Genomic DNA, 15,529 nt, shown 5'->3' on the forward strand with positions numbered 1-15,529 from the left:
CAAACTGGTCAGGCTGGAAAATGGCATCAAAAGTAGGCGGAGTTAACCCTGAATCTTGCCTGCCGCGTCGCTGTGCCTGTCCCCTATAGACCTATTTAACACATTTGAGATATTTGAACAAATCATCACTTACAATGGGCTCACTTTATTCCATATGTCAGATAGAAAGAGTGAGTGCAGAGGACAGGTACAGTAGAGGTGCGTGCGTGGGTGCGTGGGTGCGTGCGCAACATTTTCTGTGCAACATCCGCTGAGTCATAGTACATGGCCATATCAGCCACTCGTGAGTGCTACCTGCCACTGACGTATGTATAATACACACACACAAACGTCACCAGCGATTACACGACAAGTGCCTGCATAGGAGGTTGAGTCACAGTGACGCAGTGGAACATCTTTGTATCTCTCTCTCTGTCTCATTTCTCTATCTCTGTCTGTCTCTCTCTTTTCTGTCATGGCTGTTTCTCCATGAAATGAAATACACCAGAGTAGTGATGTGATTGTGATTCTCCCTCTCTATTAGCCTGTCTGCCTGTCTGGCTTTCTATCTGTCTTCCCCCTTTCCCTGCTTCTATCTCTTCCGCAGAAGGATGAGCCTTGAGGGGGCAAAACACTTGTCGTGATCAAGAAGCGCTGTTGACGTACTAAGTAGGGACTCCTCCTTAGTACGTCAACCTCCCACTGATGCTTATATTGCCTATGACTCATATTTGTCTATTAACATTTGTGTTTATATTGTAGACGGAAAAATAAGAAAAATCAATACCATTGCGTCTGCAATGGTTTACTTAACAGCGATTCTCAATGTGGTCCTTGAGGGTCCTTGAGGGTTTTCCAAAGGCTAAATGATTGATAGCTAGGAACCAAAAGGAACCTTACTGGTCTGTAACTCTGAGAGTATATTATGAATTGAACCAAATGGACTAACTGGTCCATTTAGTTCCATTTGTACATTCTCAGAGTTAAATAACAGTGAGGATTTACAGTGTAGATTGTAGTGCCAGAGATAAAAAATAAAATAAAGAACATTTTATACTCATCAAATGGGGGTCTGTGGACAAATGTGTATCAAATTGGAGGGCCCTTCAAACAAACATGGGTGGGAATTATTTATTTAGATTATTATTCTATACAATTGCAATCTCATTGTGCCGGACTGTGCCTTTCATCCTTTGGGTAATAGATGTAATGTAGAGATAGAAGAAGTTTGACATTATAAATTCCTCCGGCTGACTTTGCCATCCATGCATCTCAAGAATATTTTGTCAACCCATGCACCGCTCTGAGATTGTGTTTTTCTATAATAACGCCAGTGAAGTGAAAATCCTTGAGAGAGAGAGAGAGAGAGAGAGAGAGAGAGAGGGATATTAGAATCGCATTTTCATTTGGCGCTCCATGTGTCTCAATCATCTCTGCTCGTAACAAGGATGACTCATTTTTCACACATCTGGGAAGGCTAGATTGGCACAAAAAAACAAACCACATTTGTTGGTTGTGTTAACTTGTATTGCTCTCTATTGTACACTTCGACAGTTCTATATAGTATCCTTTACAGCAACTCACATGAGCTGATATACGCATGTGCAGTGGGCGCAGGTAATCAGATGTGAATTGTGGAGGGAACAGTTTTTACATGTCCAGCCAGTGTACGGTGAATAAAGTGATCTACAACTGAATAAACGTTGTGTTTATTAAGACCTAATCTACAGGTTTCAGGGTGAGGAAAATGGCATACACTGATCTAGACAATAGGGACCCCGGGGTCACATGACTACCGTGTATCTAGTACCTCTGCCCTGGCCACTTGTTACCATAAATAATCATATATGTCATATAGGGACAGACTCACTGCCCAGAGCTTTGTGTTTAATTGGCATTAAAGGCTGACTTCAGTGGCGACTCATTGGTCAGATCTTAATAGCTGAAACAGGTGGCATGATTCCCAGTTGAATATGGAATGAGCAATAAAATTGTGTGTACCTAATCATACTGTACTTTGGCTGCTCAGCGGCATGCATGTCTACATTTTTTTTATTTGACTCACTCTCAGAGTTAAAGTAAAGTTTTTAGTTTTTTACTATATGGCCAAAAGGGGTGTGTGTGTGTGTGTGCGCTCTTTCGAGACAGTCTGTTTTAATCTACATGTGCTTAATGTGAGCTGCCATTTACACATTTTCACCATCATAACCTAAAGTGTGCATTCCACATCCCTTGCTCTCTCTCTCTCTATCTCTCTCTCTCTCTCTCTCTCTCTCTCCTCTCTTTCCATTGTCAAGTGTTTCATCTGTTGTAATTTGATCTGTGGTAGTTCACTCTGACGCAGGCAAAGCGTCATTTGTTCCTAGGCTGAAATGTCATCTTAATCAGATGTCCTTACCTGCATAAAGATTAACGTTGTCCATGCACTCGTGCACATCCTTTTATCAGTTTGAGATTGCTCTCATGTCTTACTCTCACCTGCTGTCCCTATAAGTCTCACATGTGTGAAGACTCACACATGTATAGGCTGTAGCCTATACTGTACATGTACAGTAAGGATTCCCATTTCATTCCTAAACCAAGGCTGCACAGCATAACTATTTGTGTTAATTTAACTCTATCCTGTGCATTTTTACTCTGCAAATCCAGATTGAATGATGTGTGTGCTGAGCTAATTGCTCAGAGACTGCAGCTCACTAATAATGAATGACTAAACATGAAGGCAATCGATTTTAATGTGACATTAATTGATTGATGTGGAAACCATTGTTGAAAAGAGGAAGTCAAAACTCCACCACCATGTTTCAATGTCAAGTTCAAAAGACAAAATGGCCAGTATACTCCCATATCCACATTGACAGGGGATTGTGCCCTCATTAATGAATTTGCAGAACCTTCATTTATTTTCTTCCTATGCTTAATGATTAATTTATCGTTAGTTGTAATGCTCTTTTGTTTGAAGCAGTTTGAATTGCCTTGTTGAAATGTGATATAGGCTAAACGTGCCTCATTTTGTCTTGAACATTAGACTTTGCGACAAACCTGCATTTCATGTAATCTGTGTCATCTTCACAAAGGCTATGCCACATCAACTGCTGAGAAATGTTCTCTAGCCTACATGTATAGGCTCTACTTATCATTCGATAAGAAATTATGCCGATAGGCCTAAATTGTAAACTATGTGTGCGCACTGCGCAGCAACATTTATCCATAACGTTTGATTAGCCCAATATATAAAATAAAGAATTCAACGTACAGTTCTTGAAATTGTGCATTAACATGAGTGCAGTTTCGGTTAAGGCTATCGTTGTAGGATTTAGTCACACATTTTGATGACGTGTAATTATATATTATTTAATGGTTCCCTGCATAGTCCATCAAATTGTCATAATTGACAGCGCGGCTTGGGAAATAGTTGAAGAATGCAGCCTATAAATTCATCTAAAACACGAGTCGGTCGGATATCTTTTTGGACACTAGCCGGCTACATTCGACTGTCGGGTTATTTTCTTTCGCATACATTGTTGGGTTATGGGTGGACTCGGTTCAAATGGAAGTTTATATAGTAACATATTAATACGCGCGCACGTGTAGCATCACATTCCCTCAACCCGTGAAACACGTGCCGTGCTCACTGCTCAGGCAGGCTGGAGATAGACAGCTCTGCAGCCCCAGACTGTCGGCTGAATGGTGCCTCCATATCTGCGAATGACCACACAATCCATTGTTTTACACTGAATCAATGGCTTATATCTTAGGTATAGGCTGCAATATATAAAAAACCCTTTGAGAAACCGTATGAGGTTTCACTGGGCTGGGGTGAAATTCCCCCGTTGACAACATGATTGGCAGGTGCCGTTTGCGGAATACCACACAGAACAACGGCAAAAAACCAAAGCCAAACGAATTCTGATGAGCTCTGCTAGTCAATCCATGTTCAAATCATGTTTAGTCACAATTAAATTAAGAATGACGCAGTTGTTGAGCTGTGGTTTCACATGCAGCAGCATTGCACAGACACAGACATACGAGAATAGCAGCAGTCGCAGCCGTTCCTTGGTGCAGTTGGTGGTCTATATAGCCTAATCTTCTCCGTGGAAGGCTGCTGGTCTACTCTTAATGAAAATGAATGTGTGTTTTGACAGCCAGCACAAGTATGGAAGTGATTTTGAACGCAAATACTCTCGTGTGGATCCACAGAAGTGGTGACACCGGTTCATTTGATATTTCAGCACCGTTTTGTGCTCAATACCTTATAAGGACATGCAGGCGTGCCTGTCTGCCATAGGCTGAACACTGCCGCCACTCTTTAACCCGTCCACTGCCGTATTTTATTTAGTGGCTGATATGAACAAAAAAAGCCTATATAGGCTACAACATGCGCATATATAGGCTGCTTTCTTTCATATGAATAAAATAGGCTCGTGCAGATATAGTATAGTATGGCATCTGTGTAAATAGTAGCCTATCTATTCGAATTTCGTTGGTAGAGACAGGGGTAGAGAGGAATATAAAGTAAAGCCAGATGAACGAACAGCAAAGAGATGACCCTGGTAAAGTGGGGTATCTGTTGATGTTGCGTCCACAGACAGACAGATAGAGAGGGCTCTCCTCTCATGCATGCGCGCGGACCTGGTTTATAATTTGCCAGAGGAGGCAGTTGTAGGCTGCGCGCCTCTTTGCCAAGTGATAACGCAAGCGGCTGGTGCCTGTCAAGGTTCAGCGGTCAGAATTCAGAAAATAACCACACTAGACTGGAGGAAAAGCCAACGGGGTTGAAGACCCAACCGAGGATGTTGACCTACATAGGCTACAGCACGACCACGGGCCATTTTAGTGCTGGAAATCCAGCAGAAAATAAGCGTGCATGCTCCCAACGATGTGCCATAAATATGTAGGCTAGTACTTGTATGACCTTGACTCGGAAGGGAAAGCCATTCATGGTATGGTAGTAAACACTTGCACGCGACTTGTGTTTATAGGCTTATAGGCAGGTCTACATGAATTCGAAAAATGATCATCTGAAATAAAACTCACAGATATAGCCTATCGTTTATAGGCCACTTTGTGGCCCACTTTAATAGCAGGCTTACCGTAGCAGCTATTTCAAAATGATTCTTCCTCTTTTATTGTGGATAGGCCATTGACATATTTGAACAATTGGACACAATTCGTGGTGAATGTTTAGGAAATATGATATATTATATGTATTTAGAAATCTATTAAAATCCTTTCTAACTATAGTGGATAGAAGATGAAAGGCTATTATGGAGGTCTGAGGTCACTGAAATATAAAATATGCTGGCACAAATTAGGGTGCCACCATTGATTTTGACGAATTGATTCCCTGGAATTGATGTACAGCAGAGGAAAAAAGACAGTCCAGTCTTTCATAGCACCCTCTTGCAGTTGAGTCAGTATGCTTCTTTTCCGAAAATAACAGATCTACAAGCTCAGAGCGCGTCGGGCTCCCAATGCGTTCTGAGCTTGTAGGTTTGCTGTTTTCGCCGCGCGACACCGTCGTACGACGAATGCTGAGCGAGTCCCCGCCTCCAGGCCGACGTCACATCAATGGCTATTTGCATGAAGTGTTCTGTGTGTGGTGCTGCAGCTTCAACTCGGGACGGAGCTCTCAAAAGCCGTGGTCTCGGTGTCACTGACTGTCTCCTCTCTTGCCAAACGATCCCGAAACTGGAGTGAGCGGACATAGGGGCCGGGGGACTCTTCTAGCGGTTAGCTTTCGATGATCACAATACTAGAAAAGAGCTGGGGCACAGCCGGGGAGACATTAAGAAGATAAAACGCCGCGTGAACGACTGCGAAAAACAAGGCATTATTATTACCCCACCACCAGCGACCGAAAAATGGAGCTGCCCGCCGCGGGAGAACATGTCTTTGCGGTGGAAAGCATCGAGAAGAAACGGAGCCGGAAGGTTTGTGTGCTTTGCCTTTGAACGCCTCAAACTAAACACCGGGCCATTCGTTAGCTGTACACTCAGAAGAGGCTCGTTACAAAGACCGTGTCTTCTTTACCATCATAAACATGAGTTTTCTCGATTGAATTTACTGCATATCAAACTCAAAGTATGTTTATATTTTGCAGGGGAGGACTGAATACCTGGTCAAGTGGCGAGGATGGTCTCCTAAGTAAGTCGCCCTCGCTCGTGTGTGTGTGTGTGTGTGTGTGTGTTGCGCGCTTAGCTGCGCGACCACTACCTCGATCATGATCGATTTGGCTTTAGAATGTTTAGAAATTAGAATCCCAAACGTTTCAAGGGCGAACTGAATATTAACCGTCCGTTTGAGACATGTCTGTGTGTTGATATAATGCAGTGTCGAAAGGGGGCAGTCACTTGTTCTACAGCCCCACTCCACCTTCTAAACTCTACATTTCGTAAAAGTTACTTGTGAATTTCCCTTCTAGACCTACAGTATGAATGATCCTTGATCCTTTGCTTTTCGCTGTTGACAATAATTGTAATACTTGTTGTGAGCTATTTGGTAATAATAGTTAATCTCCCTCGACCTGTCTTCTCTGACTGAGCAGATACAACACATGGGAGCCAGAGGAGAACATTCTGGATCCAAGACTCCTTGATGCTTTCAAAGACAGGTGAGTTCAAGGGTGGACACATTATGATGATCCAGGTGCAAGAAGGAAAGGTTGACCCCAAATTGCCAGGTTATGATAATCAATTAGTTAGTTGAATTGATAGCATATAACAGTTATTCTGTACACACTACACACATTGAAGTGAAGTTACCTACCTGAGATAGAATGAACAACAATAATCAAAGAACACACCTGTGTGAGCTTGCACTTGATTGTGAAGGCCATCACCAATGTTATTGTTAAAAAAAATATTGACACTACTTTTAAAAAAAAGAATAGTGCATCTTATCTTTGTTATCTTTTCTTTAGGACATGGCTGAAATGTTTTCTTCATGAACATGTACTTTGCTCCTTTCCTTGGCTTATGATGCATTGAAAAGTCCGCGCACGGAAATGCAGGTGTAGAGTAGACAAGTGAACAGGAAACCAAACTGTAATTGCCGTTTCAAATCAGACGTGTATATATGCTGTCTCAAAAGAACATGATACCATGCCAAAATAACTTCCTCTGGAAATCTAATTGTAGCAGCAGAAGCACAAAGCCTTTTTAATGTGGGCTACCTTGGTTGTGTTAGCTGCAAGGCTGTTGCTAGATGTTTCATTGAGAGATAGGCCAGACACCTTTTTATACGAAGGACACGGTAAATGAAACCAGCACTGGTTATTCTCTCACCCTCCTTTTGGGTCTCCTCACAACAACCTTCTAGTGGTAGGTCACACGTTAAAGCAAAACATTGACCACACTCTGCATCTGTTTTTGCAATTACCTCTCTCTAAAGGGGAGATATTTTATTGAAACTAATTGCACATCTCTCTGGGGAGCCAAATCGTCTGAATGCCAGGCTATGAAAATACACTGAGTCGTCATTGTAATTAGATGTGAGGGAGGAGGGAGGGGGAGGGGACTGACATCACTCCTGTCTGTGGTATTGAGTTACTGCCTGTGAGAAACACTTGCCATGAAGCCAAGGAAAGGCAAGTCTGCCTTGGCTTGTATCTTCCACCACGTATAGATACATACGCTAACATGAAATTAGTTACTCAAGGCTTAACCACTTTTAAACCCTCTATTCTAAGTAAAACTGACATGAGTTGCAAGTGTACTTGGACTGCTTTTTTCCATCTCTACACCTCTCTTTGCCAAAAACAGCACATCTTCAAGCTCCAATTGTGTCATGAGCTTGTAGATCTGCTGTGTTTGGCATGGCCAAGAATAGGCATGCAGATGTTCAACTAAGTATTAAGTAAACAGTCTAAGTAATGGTACATTTTGTAGCAGCAAATTTGACTTAAACCCTTTGCTTTTTGGGGAGCATATAGGTAATTCATGAACTTTCTCCAGTTGGTTCGGTGTTGGGTGACCTTCTCTTGAGTAGTAGCAAAGGTGGAAAATAATTGGGTCTCAAGCTGGCATTTGACATATATTTGCCCAGTGTAAGATTAAAAATATGAGTCATTTTAGTCCAGCCATGTGACATCTGATTTAGAAATAACTTGAACTTAACCCATTACATTGTGTTTCCATGTAGCAGCAACCCATTTTACAGGAGGATTTCAGTCATTAAATTGTTTGTTTTTGGTTCTGCAGGGAAAGACAAGATCATTTGGTCGGATATCGAAAAAGAGGTCCTAAACCCAAGCACCTACTGGTTCAGGTAAGGAAATCCTCTAGATATCACCACGTGACTATTCTTGAAAACCAAACTGGATGGCATTAATGTTATACTACAACATAAGAAATATGCTTGTGTCTTCAGCATTTCTATTTTTATGCATTATTCTCTCATTCATATTCCCAGGGTGTAATATGAAATTAATGTTTATATTTTAGTTTCTAGATGCCTATCTTTTGCTATCTAGTAATTGGGTCATCTCTTCGTGGGATGTATAACATTTGTACATATTTAATGCAGTTGGCAAAAAGGTTGAATTTCAAACAAGCAGCATTGCTATTGCCCCAATCTGAGAACCCATCGTCAAAAAATAAAGGAAAAACAGCACCTGCTTTTCCTTTGAATTTGGTGTCAACAGTCTGTCTCGAGACTACTATTGCCTACTACTACTATTGCCCTGACTCATTTTCCACATTCGTGAAGAGGCTTTGTTTCTTTAGTATGTTTGTTTTTTACTTGTAGGATGATTACAATGTAAAATATGACTATAGAAACCACCAAATCTAGTGATGCTAAACTAGTGATGCTAAACTATCACAAATCCAAAAGGCCAGGGGAACCCCTCAGAGGACTGTTTGTTCCTCTCAGGAGGGTGTTGGTGGTAACACATGGGATAAAGTCGGTGATGGGACACAAAGCAGCCAGTGGCATTCCTCTGTGCTGAGGTCACAGCCAGGGCCCACTTTGAAATGTCACACTTATGGCTGTGCCAGTGGCTGAAAGGGACACGCACTAACTGTAGGAGGGCAATGTGAGCATGGATGAATTCCCCTGGAATACACATTAAAAGCCCCTTTCTATACCAACCAAAGTTTATTGAATATACTTTGCATGGGCCCCCACTGAGCTATACTTTCGTTCCAACATTGGCAGATCGATAAATAAGTCTTATTTTGGTTGCTAAATTAGCTTGTATGACCATTTTACACACATATTAAATAGAGATAATCTGGGATTATGCCATTATGGGTCCTGCAACCTATCATTGTTTAATTGTTCGAATCAATTCAATTATATTCCATATACACCTTATGACCATTTATTAATGTCTAATCAATATTCGACATTTTGTGTCCAAAGGTCCCATCCTTCGCGAGACGATCCAGCATTCTGTCTGACCTTCACGGAGTGTCTATGGGAGAAGAAGACTGCCAGAAGGCCAGCCCAAACCAGACGGCGGATTCCCTGACTCAACAGTACCAGATGAACAGCAAGAAGCACCACCAATACCAGCCTCTGTGCAAGGAGCGTGAGGCCGAGCAGCAGACCCATGGCAAGAAGAAGTTCTACTACCAGCTCAACAGCAAGAAACATCACCACTACCAGCCGGACCTAAAGATGTACGAGCCTCCGTTCCCCAAGCCCAGAGAGGTGGCTAACCAGGGCTGGAACCTTCCTCCAGCCCTGCAGCAAAAATGGGTCAGAGACAAAGATTCAGGTTGTCTGACCAAGGTCAAGGATATTACAATGGAGCTGAAGAAGCTACCAGCGGACCTCAATGCCCACATTGAACCTGAGCAAACAAAGGACGCTGCTAAACCGGAGGCTCTGCCACTGCCCAATGGTGGCAACAAACTTAAAATAGTCAAGAACAAAAACAAGAACGGACGGATTGTAATTGTCATGAGCAAGTACATGGAGAATGGAATGCAGGCGGCTAGGATTAAGAATGGAGATTCTGAAACTGCTGACAAGCCGCTGCCGGAAAACGACGGCGGTATGGAGAATCACCTTGAAAAGATGAAGCTTGTCAAGAAACTGGGCCTTGTCAATGGGATGATTAAAAACCAGAGTGACGAACCAAATATTCCTCATTCTGGATATAATGGAAATTGTCCAGAGAAGGCACAATCTCCTAAATTGGATCCAACTGTGACAGAACAGGATAAACGTTCAGAGGTCGGGGGGCAAAAGCAGCTCCCAGTGAATCTGCATTTAGATCCAAAAACAAAGCCTACTCTGGTCTCTGTGCCTTTGGATATGGACGTTTCTTCCCTGCTGGCGCCCAAAGGAACGCAGACGGTGCGTACAGCACTCAAACGGCACCTCTCTGAAGCAGACAATGAGGACCATGCTGATGCTAAAAGGTTTCTGAGCTCCAGGAGCATCAGTGCACCTAACGCAGTGTCTTCACCCCCCCCAAGCATCAGCATAGATCTAAATGGACACCAGAGCCAGCATGGACCACAGGACTATATGTATGCTGACCAAGTGGAGCCCATGGACTTGAGTATCGTCAAGTCCAAACCTGAGACTGTAGCACCCACTGTGACACGGACTGAAAGGCAAGATGAAACGCAAAAACGGCCTGAAACACAAGCAAAAGCTAAGACACAAATGCAAGTGCAGAATGAAATGCATGCCGTTGATCATAATGAAAAGATAGGGGAAGTGGTGTCTTCTGACACAAAACAGGCAAAGGAGGAGACATTTCCTGTTTTCAAGCCTTTTCTTGGGAATATAATCATCACGGACATTACCACAAATTGCCTCACGGTTACATTTAAGGAATATGTAACGATATAGTGAAGATGATCCCAACACAGTAACGTCTGTGTGAAGTTGAAGAAAATGTATACGAATTATATTGATATTTTCTGCTGCTTGAATGTACAAAGGAGCCCTTGTGGTTTTCCAGAATTAATTAATTTTGAAAACCTTATTCCGCGTAATGCTATTATTTCTTATAAGCTTTGGCTGTTATTATTCTTGAGATTTAATCGTATGCAGTATCTAATTTCAGCTATTTCAAATTGAGTTTAAAAAACAAATTAGAAAATGTTAATTGACCATAGTGTCAGGGCTCATCGAAGAAGCACTTAATGTTGTGTGTAAATAATCTCTCACATTTTCTATGGATTTAGATCTGTTTTGATTTATACTTAACTGTCAACACTTGTGTGTATATTGAAGTTATGTAAGGAAGCGAAATATACTGAAAAATGGTAAATTACACTGTGTGTGTGTGTGTGTGTGTGTGTGTGTGTGTGGGGAGAGAGAGAGAACAGATGCCCAAATTTGATTGATCTAAGTTAGTATGCATTTGTATAATCTATAGGACAGGTCTCGTCATATAGGCTTGCTTACACAAGCAAATAAGTAAATGAAAAGCCTGATTATACTTTGTCGTACAACTGTCATACTTGTTGGAAAGATCTGGAATTCATTGTATGATGGAGTATAAATTAGGGGGGCAAAGCCGCTAGGCCTGTCATTTTGATTTTACAAATGAATGATTATCAGTGATGGATTCAAGACCTGATATTGAGCACAAGACAAATGCAACCACATGCCTCTGTTTTGTTGTGGGCAACAGGATTGGTATTTGAGAAATACTTTAGTATAAGCTTACTGTCCATCTCTTCCATCCTGAAAACGTATAATTGTAATTTAAATGTGTATGTATTAATTTCTGCTTATCTCTGTTATTATTGAACAGTGTAAATGTATATTCTCTCAATTAGACCCTCCAAGATGGGGAGATTACATGCCATTTGATTACATGAGAAGTGTATGACTACATGTTTGTTGTTTTTTTTGTTTTTTTTCTCCATAAAGAATTATGCTAAGGTGTCAAATGGAACTGTAACATCCTTTGTGCTAACAATAACATGCAAGACAACTGTATTGGTATTGCAAGCACACATTGGGCCTACCAAACCCCTTAATGTCACACAGCTTCTTCTTAATGTGCCGTTATTATGAAGACCTATCATGGTCTGGAGATGGATTTTATTTTCTCTTTAAGAAGGTGATCTATGAGGCAATTTGATTGTGTTTTGTGTTCAGACATTGAAAAGCTTCTGGAGATAAGTTTTGCAATAACAAATGTTTACAATAAGTGGTTTAATGCACAGCTATACCTTTTGTTGTATTACAATACTTTATCCTATACCTGCCTCATACAAAATACACAATTGGCACGGAATTTGAATGGGCTATAAAACGGCTTCTCGTGCAGAAGAGGTTTCTACGGCATGCTGAAAGATGAGCTGGTTGCCAAAACCACATGCCCTATTATGGTACAGGAAAGCGAATTTGGAAGTAAAGCACAAATAAATTAAAAGACAATTTTGAAAATGGAACACTATACAATTGGAAATGATAAGGTATAGGACAGGCCTACTCTCCATTTGCAACGCGCTACTCCGTTCACTGTTTACGCCTATAAAGAAATGGAAGGACCTGCAGTGTCAAACACTGTTTCATATTTTCACTGAAACCTATGCTCTTTTCAGACATATAGGTCCTACCGTCCTATAGGCTGTCAATACCAACGATTTCGCTATAGGCTATAGCGAAACTATAGCTTATGAAATGGCTGTTATGACATTCTACATTTCTTCCCCATTACAAAAAAACAGTAAGCCACTAAAGTGATAGTGTGTAGCCTACGACAATGCAAGAGTTCTGTGACTTCGATTTAGGCTACTCCGTGCAAAGAATATTGTTTGCTCAGACCTATGGCTATAAAAACAAAATCAGTAATCCACCAGGGCAACAGGTTGTGCAGTGAAGTCTTGTTGATTGTTCAACAATGTTTGCTGAACTATGGGCAAATAGACCGATATATCACGTCACGAGACCTGCTTGAAGCCGACCGTGGGCAATATTCGTATTAAGTATAAGAGGAATAACATGAAGTCACCTTAAATGCATTTCACAAACTCGGGTCACTATGCTGTTAAACGCATTGTGAGAAGCATTCGAAGCTGTCAGAGCGGTGGATGAATTCTGAAATACGACATTACCGAAATTCCGACATAGCTTTATTCTAAAGAGAAACATAACTGCATAGTGCATATAGTATAGGATATAGCCTGTCTAGTTCTGTAGTTTTTGAATATATTTCTCTTAGGCGATATAGAATTAAGTGACAGTGCCTGTTTAGCCTATACAGTATAGGCTATGTCTACATGGCGTTTGCAACCTGAGCATTGAAAAGATGGAGGAGAGTGTCATTCTTTGATTATTTGTTGTGACGATTGCCTGTGACTATGTACAGAACTGATTTAATGATAAGACCATTTCCCAATGCAGGAACTTAAAGGCAACCAACCAAGCCATTTCTAATAGGCTATTGACAAGGCCAATTTTCTTAGCTATATTTCTTATATTCCCCCATGTCAATAACCACTAACATTCCAAGAGATCTTGACACTTTTTTCTGTAAAAATACATGATCTATAGGTCGCATTATTTAACAAGTAGCCTAAACTCCGGTGTGCGTATGGCGTATTAGTCTGACAAAAACCAAAAATATAGAATGCAAAGATCTTATATTATAGGCTATAGCGGCTATATAGTATAGCCTATAATATAGGCTAGTAGCCCAATCGCTGCTGTGGCTCGAGCTCTCGACCATTTTCTCTTCTGCATGCAGCGAATCAAAGTGCTTTCGGTATGCGTTAATGTGAGATCGACAGAGAAAATGGCTGTCCTCTCGATCCAGTTTCTTTTCAATCGCGCGATTCGCGCCTCTTTGAAACGCCTTCAAGCTGCATGCACTCAGTGCACGGACACATTACAGTGGTGCTAATGTTTCAGGAAATTACAATAACCTATGAGGCGAAATGATTACCAATTCGTTATTATTGTTATTTTATTTGCGCGTTGGGTCGCTCATCGGCAACAAACTTGACAGAAATGTCCATAGACTTAACTTTTGTTCTGAAAATATAGGTTTATCTCGCCATTATGAACTTAATTATTGATCATATACGAATAATATTTACTAAACGCTGTATAGGCCTATTACAGGTAGGCCTATACATGGGCAGAAAAGCAATTATTAAATAGCATTTCCATGCATTGAAACATGGCATAGGCCAAACTGTAAATGAAATAATGGTTTAATGGAAGTATTGGTTTAATTTGTTGCTTGTGGCTATAACACTTTGCGGCAAGCTCAGAAAATATTATTAATAATAATAATAATAATAATAATAATAATAATAATAATAATAATAATAATAATAATAATAATAATAATAATGTGTTGTTGGTTTCATCAAGTCCTATAAAGACCACAGCACCGACACCGCCACATGTCGTTATAACACACATCAAGTTGACGCTGGTGTTAGAATGTATGTTGTGTGTATTAAGACTATAGCTATATGTAATCTCTAAACTAGACCCTCGTCATGGTTCTGACAGACAGGTAGTGTCATGTGTGCATGCAGGCTGGGTGGTGTGTGATCATTCAGTTGAAACGGCGACTGCGGCGCGCGGGCCCGGGAGAACAATAACGCGACACGAGACAGTATCACGCTAAAGGTTCACAAAGTTTATTACACAAACAGGAACATATATGGTGCTGGATCATAATGACTTGACAACAAGATATGAGACATAGAAACGTGACATGATAATGACTAATGCAGCAAGGCTGACCTTAGCGCTGAGATGTCTCTTATAGCCTATCTATAAAGTATGCTGCTACAGTATACACTATATACATATCAAGTACACTGTATCTCAAGTTCAAGTACACAGACTTAGATGTACTGTACATGGCGGACAGCTTATAATATACCCATAAATTACTCTGACTGCAGTCAGACTCCGGTTGTTTTTCAACAGGAATAGCCAGGTCAACTAAAGTGGCCTATAAATAACTACGTTTTGAAATAATGTAAACACATGATGGTTTTAACCAAATATAGACCTATTATAGCATAACATCTCGGCTCGTTATAAGCCTAACATTTCGTCCTTCTCATGGTTTAAATAAAAAAAATACATCAGCCTACTTCAGATGAATGCGTTATGAAGTGCATTCATCGGACGATTGACGACATAAAGCGTATAGCCAATTAACGGTCATGTCAAAAGGCATGTATGTCAAATTGATTCCCCTGCCAACATGGATATGGGAGGAGGACCAAGTTCTCAAAGTGGAGTCCGGAGACCCCCAGGGGTCCTTGGGGCAGTTGGGGGGGTTCCGGGGGGGTCTCCAAAATGTGTTATGATCTTGTAGATATCAAGAGCTTTTAGATCTTTTTACACAATTCGGAACAATTTTGAATACTTTTGAAATGGGGGTCCCTGGCACAAAATATTTTCAGATGGGGGTCCGTGCAGGCCAAATGCACATATGTTTTATGTCCTTGCCATAACCCCCCCCCCCCCTCCTAATGTTAAAAGGAGCCTATCCCTGCAGTTGGAATCACCGGTTGGTTTTCCCTGGCGGTTGCCCAGATACAAGCGAACCAATAATCTTGTACCAGGTCCACCGCGCTCCCACACACTGGAGCTGCGC

At 41.2% G+C, this 15,529-nt stretch overlaps 1 protein-coding gene across 1 annotated transcript; it reads left to right on the forward strand.

Annotated features, from left to right (window-relative positions):
• Positions 1-5,592: 5,592 nt before the first annotated feature.
• LOC306921773 (E3 SUMO-protein ligase CBX4-like) lies at positions 5,593-12,100 on the forward strand. The gene is made up of 5 exons (XM_079499066.1): positions 5,593-5,912; positions 6,083-6,126; positions 6,527-6,592; positions 8,181-8,247; positions 9,346-12,100. The coding sequence occupies exons 1-5, from the start codon at positions 5,844-5,846 to the stop codon at positions 10,789-10,791; spliced, it is 1,692 nt and encodes a 563-aa protein (XP_079355192.1). The 5' UTR covers positions 5,593-5,843; the 3' UTR covers positions 10,792-12,100.
• Positions 12,101-15,529: the final 3,429 nt, after the last annotated feature.

Source organism: Electrona antarctica (assembly GCF_951216825.1).
Source record: "Electrona antarctica genome assembly, chromosome: 4".
Classification (NCBI taxonomy): domain Eukaryota; kingdom Metazoa; phylum Chordata; class Actinopteri; order Myctophiformes; family Myctophidae; genus Electrona; species Electrona antarctica.

What these genes read in the sequence shown, in the direction of transcription:
- LOC306921773 (XM_079499066.1), top strand. Translation starts at nt 5,844, where the DNA reads ATGGAGCTGCCCGCCGCGGGAGAACATGTCTTTGCGGTGGAAAGCATC. An exon ending in AGAAGAAACGGAGCCGGAAG is followed by an intron (nt 5,913 to 6,082) that starts GTTTGTGTGCTT and finishes TATATTTTGCAG; the next exon opens with GGGAGGACTGAATACCTGGT. An exon ending in TGGCGAGGATGGTCTCCTAA is followed by an intron (nt 6,127 to 6,526) that starts GTAAGTCGCCCT and finishes CTGACTGAGCAG; the next exon opens with ATACAACACATGGGAGCCAG.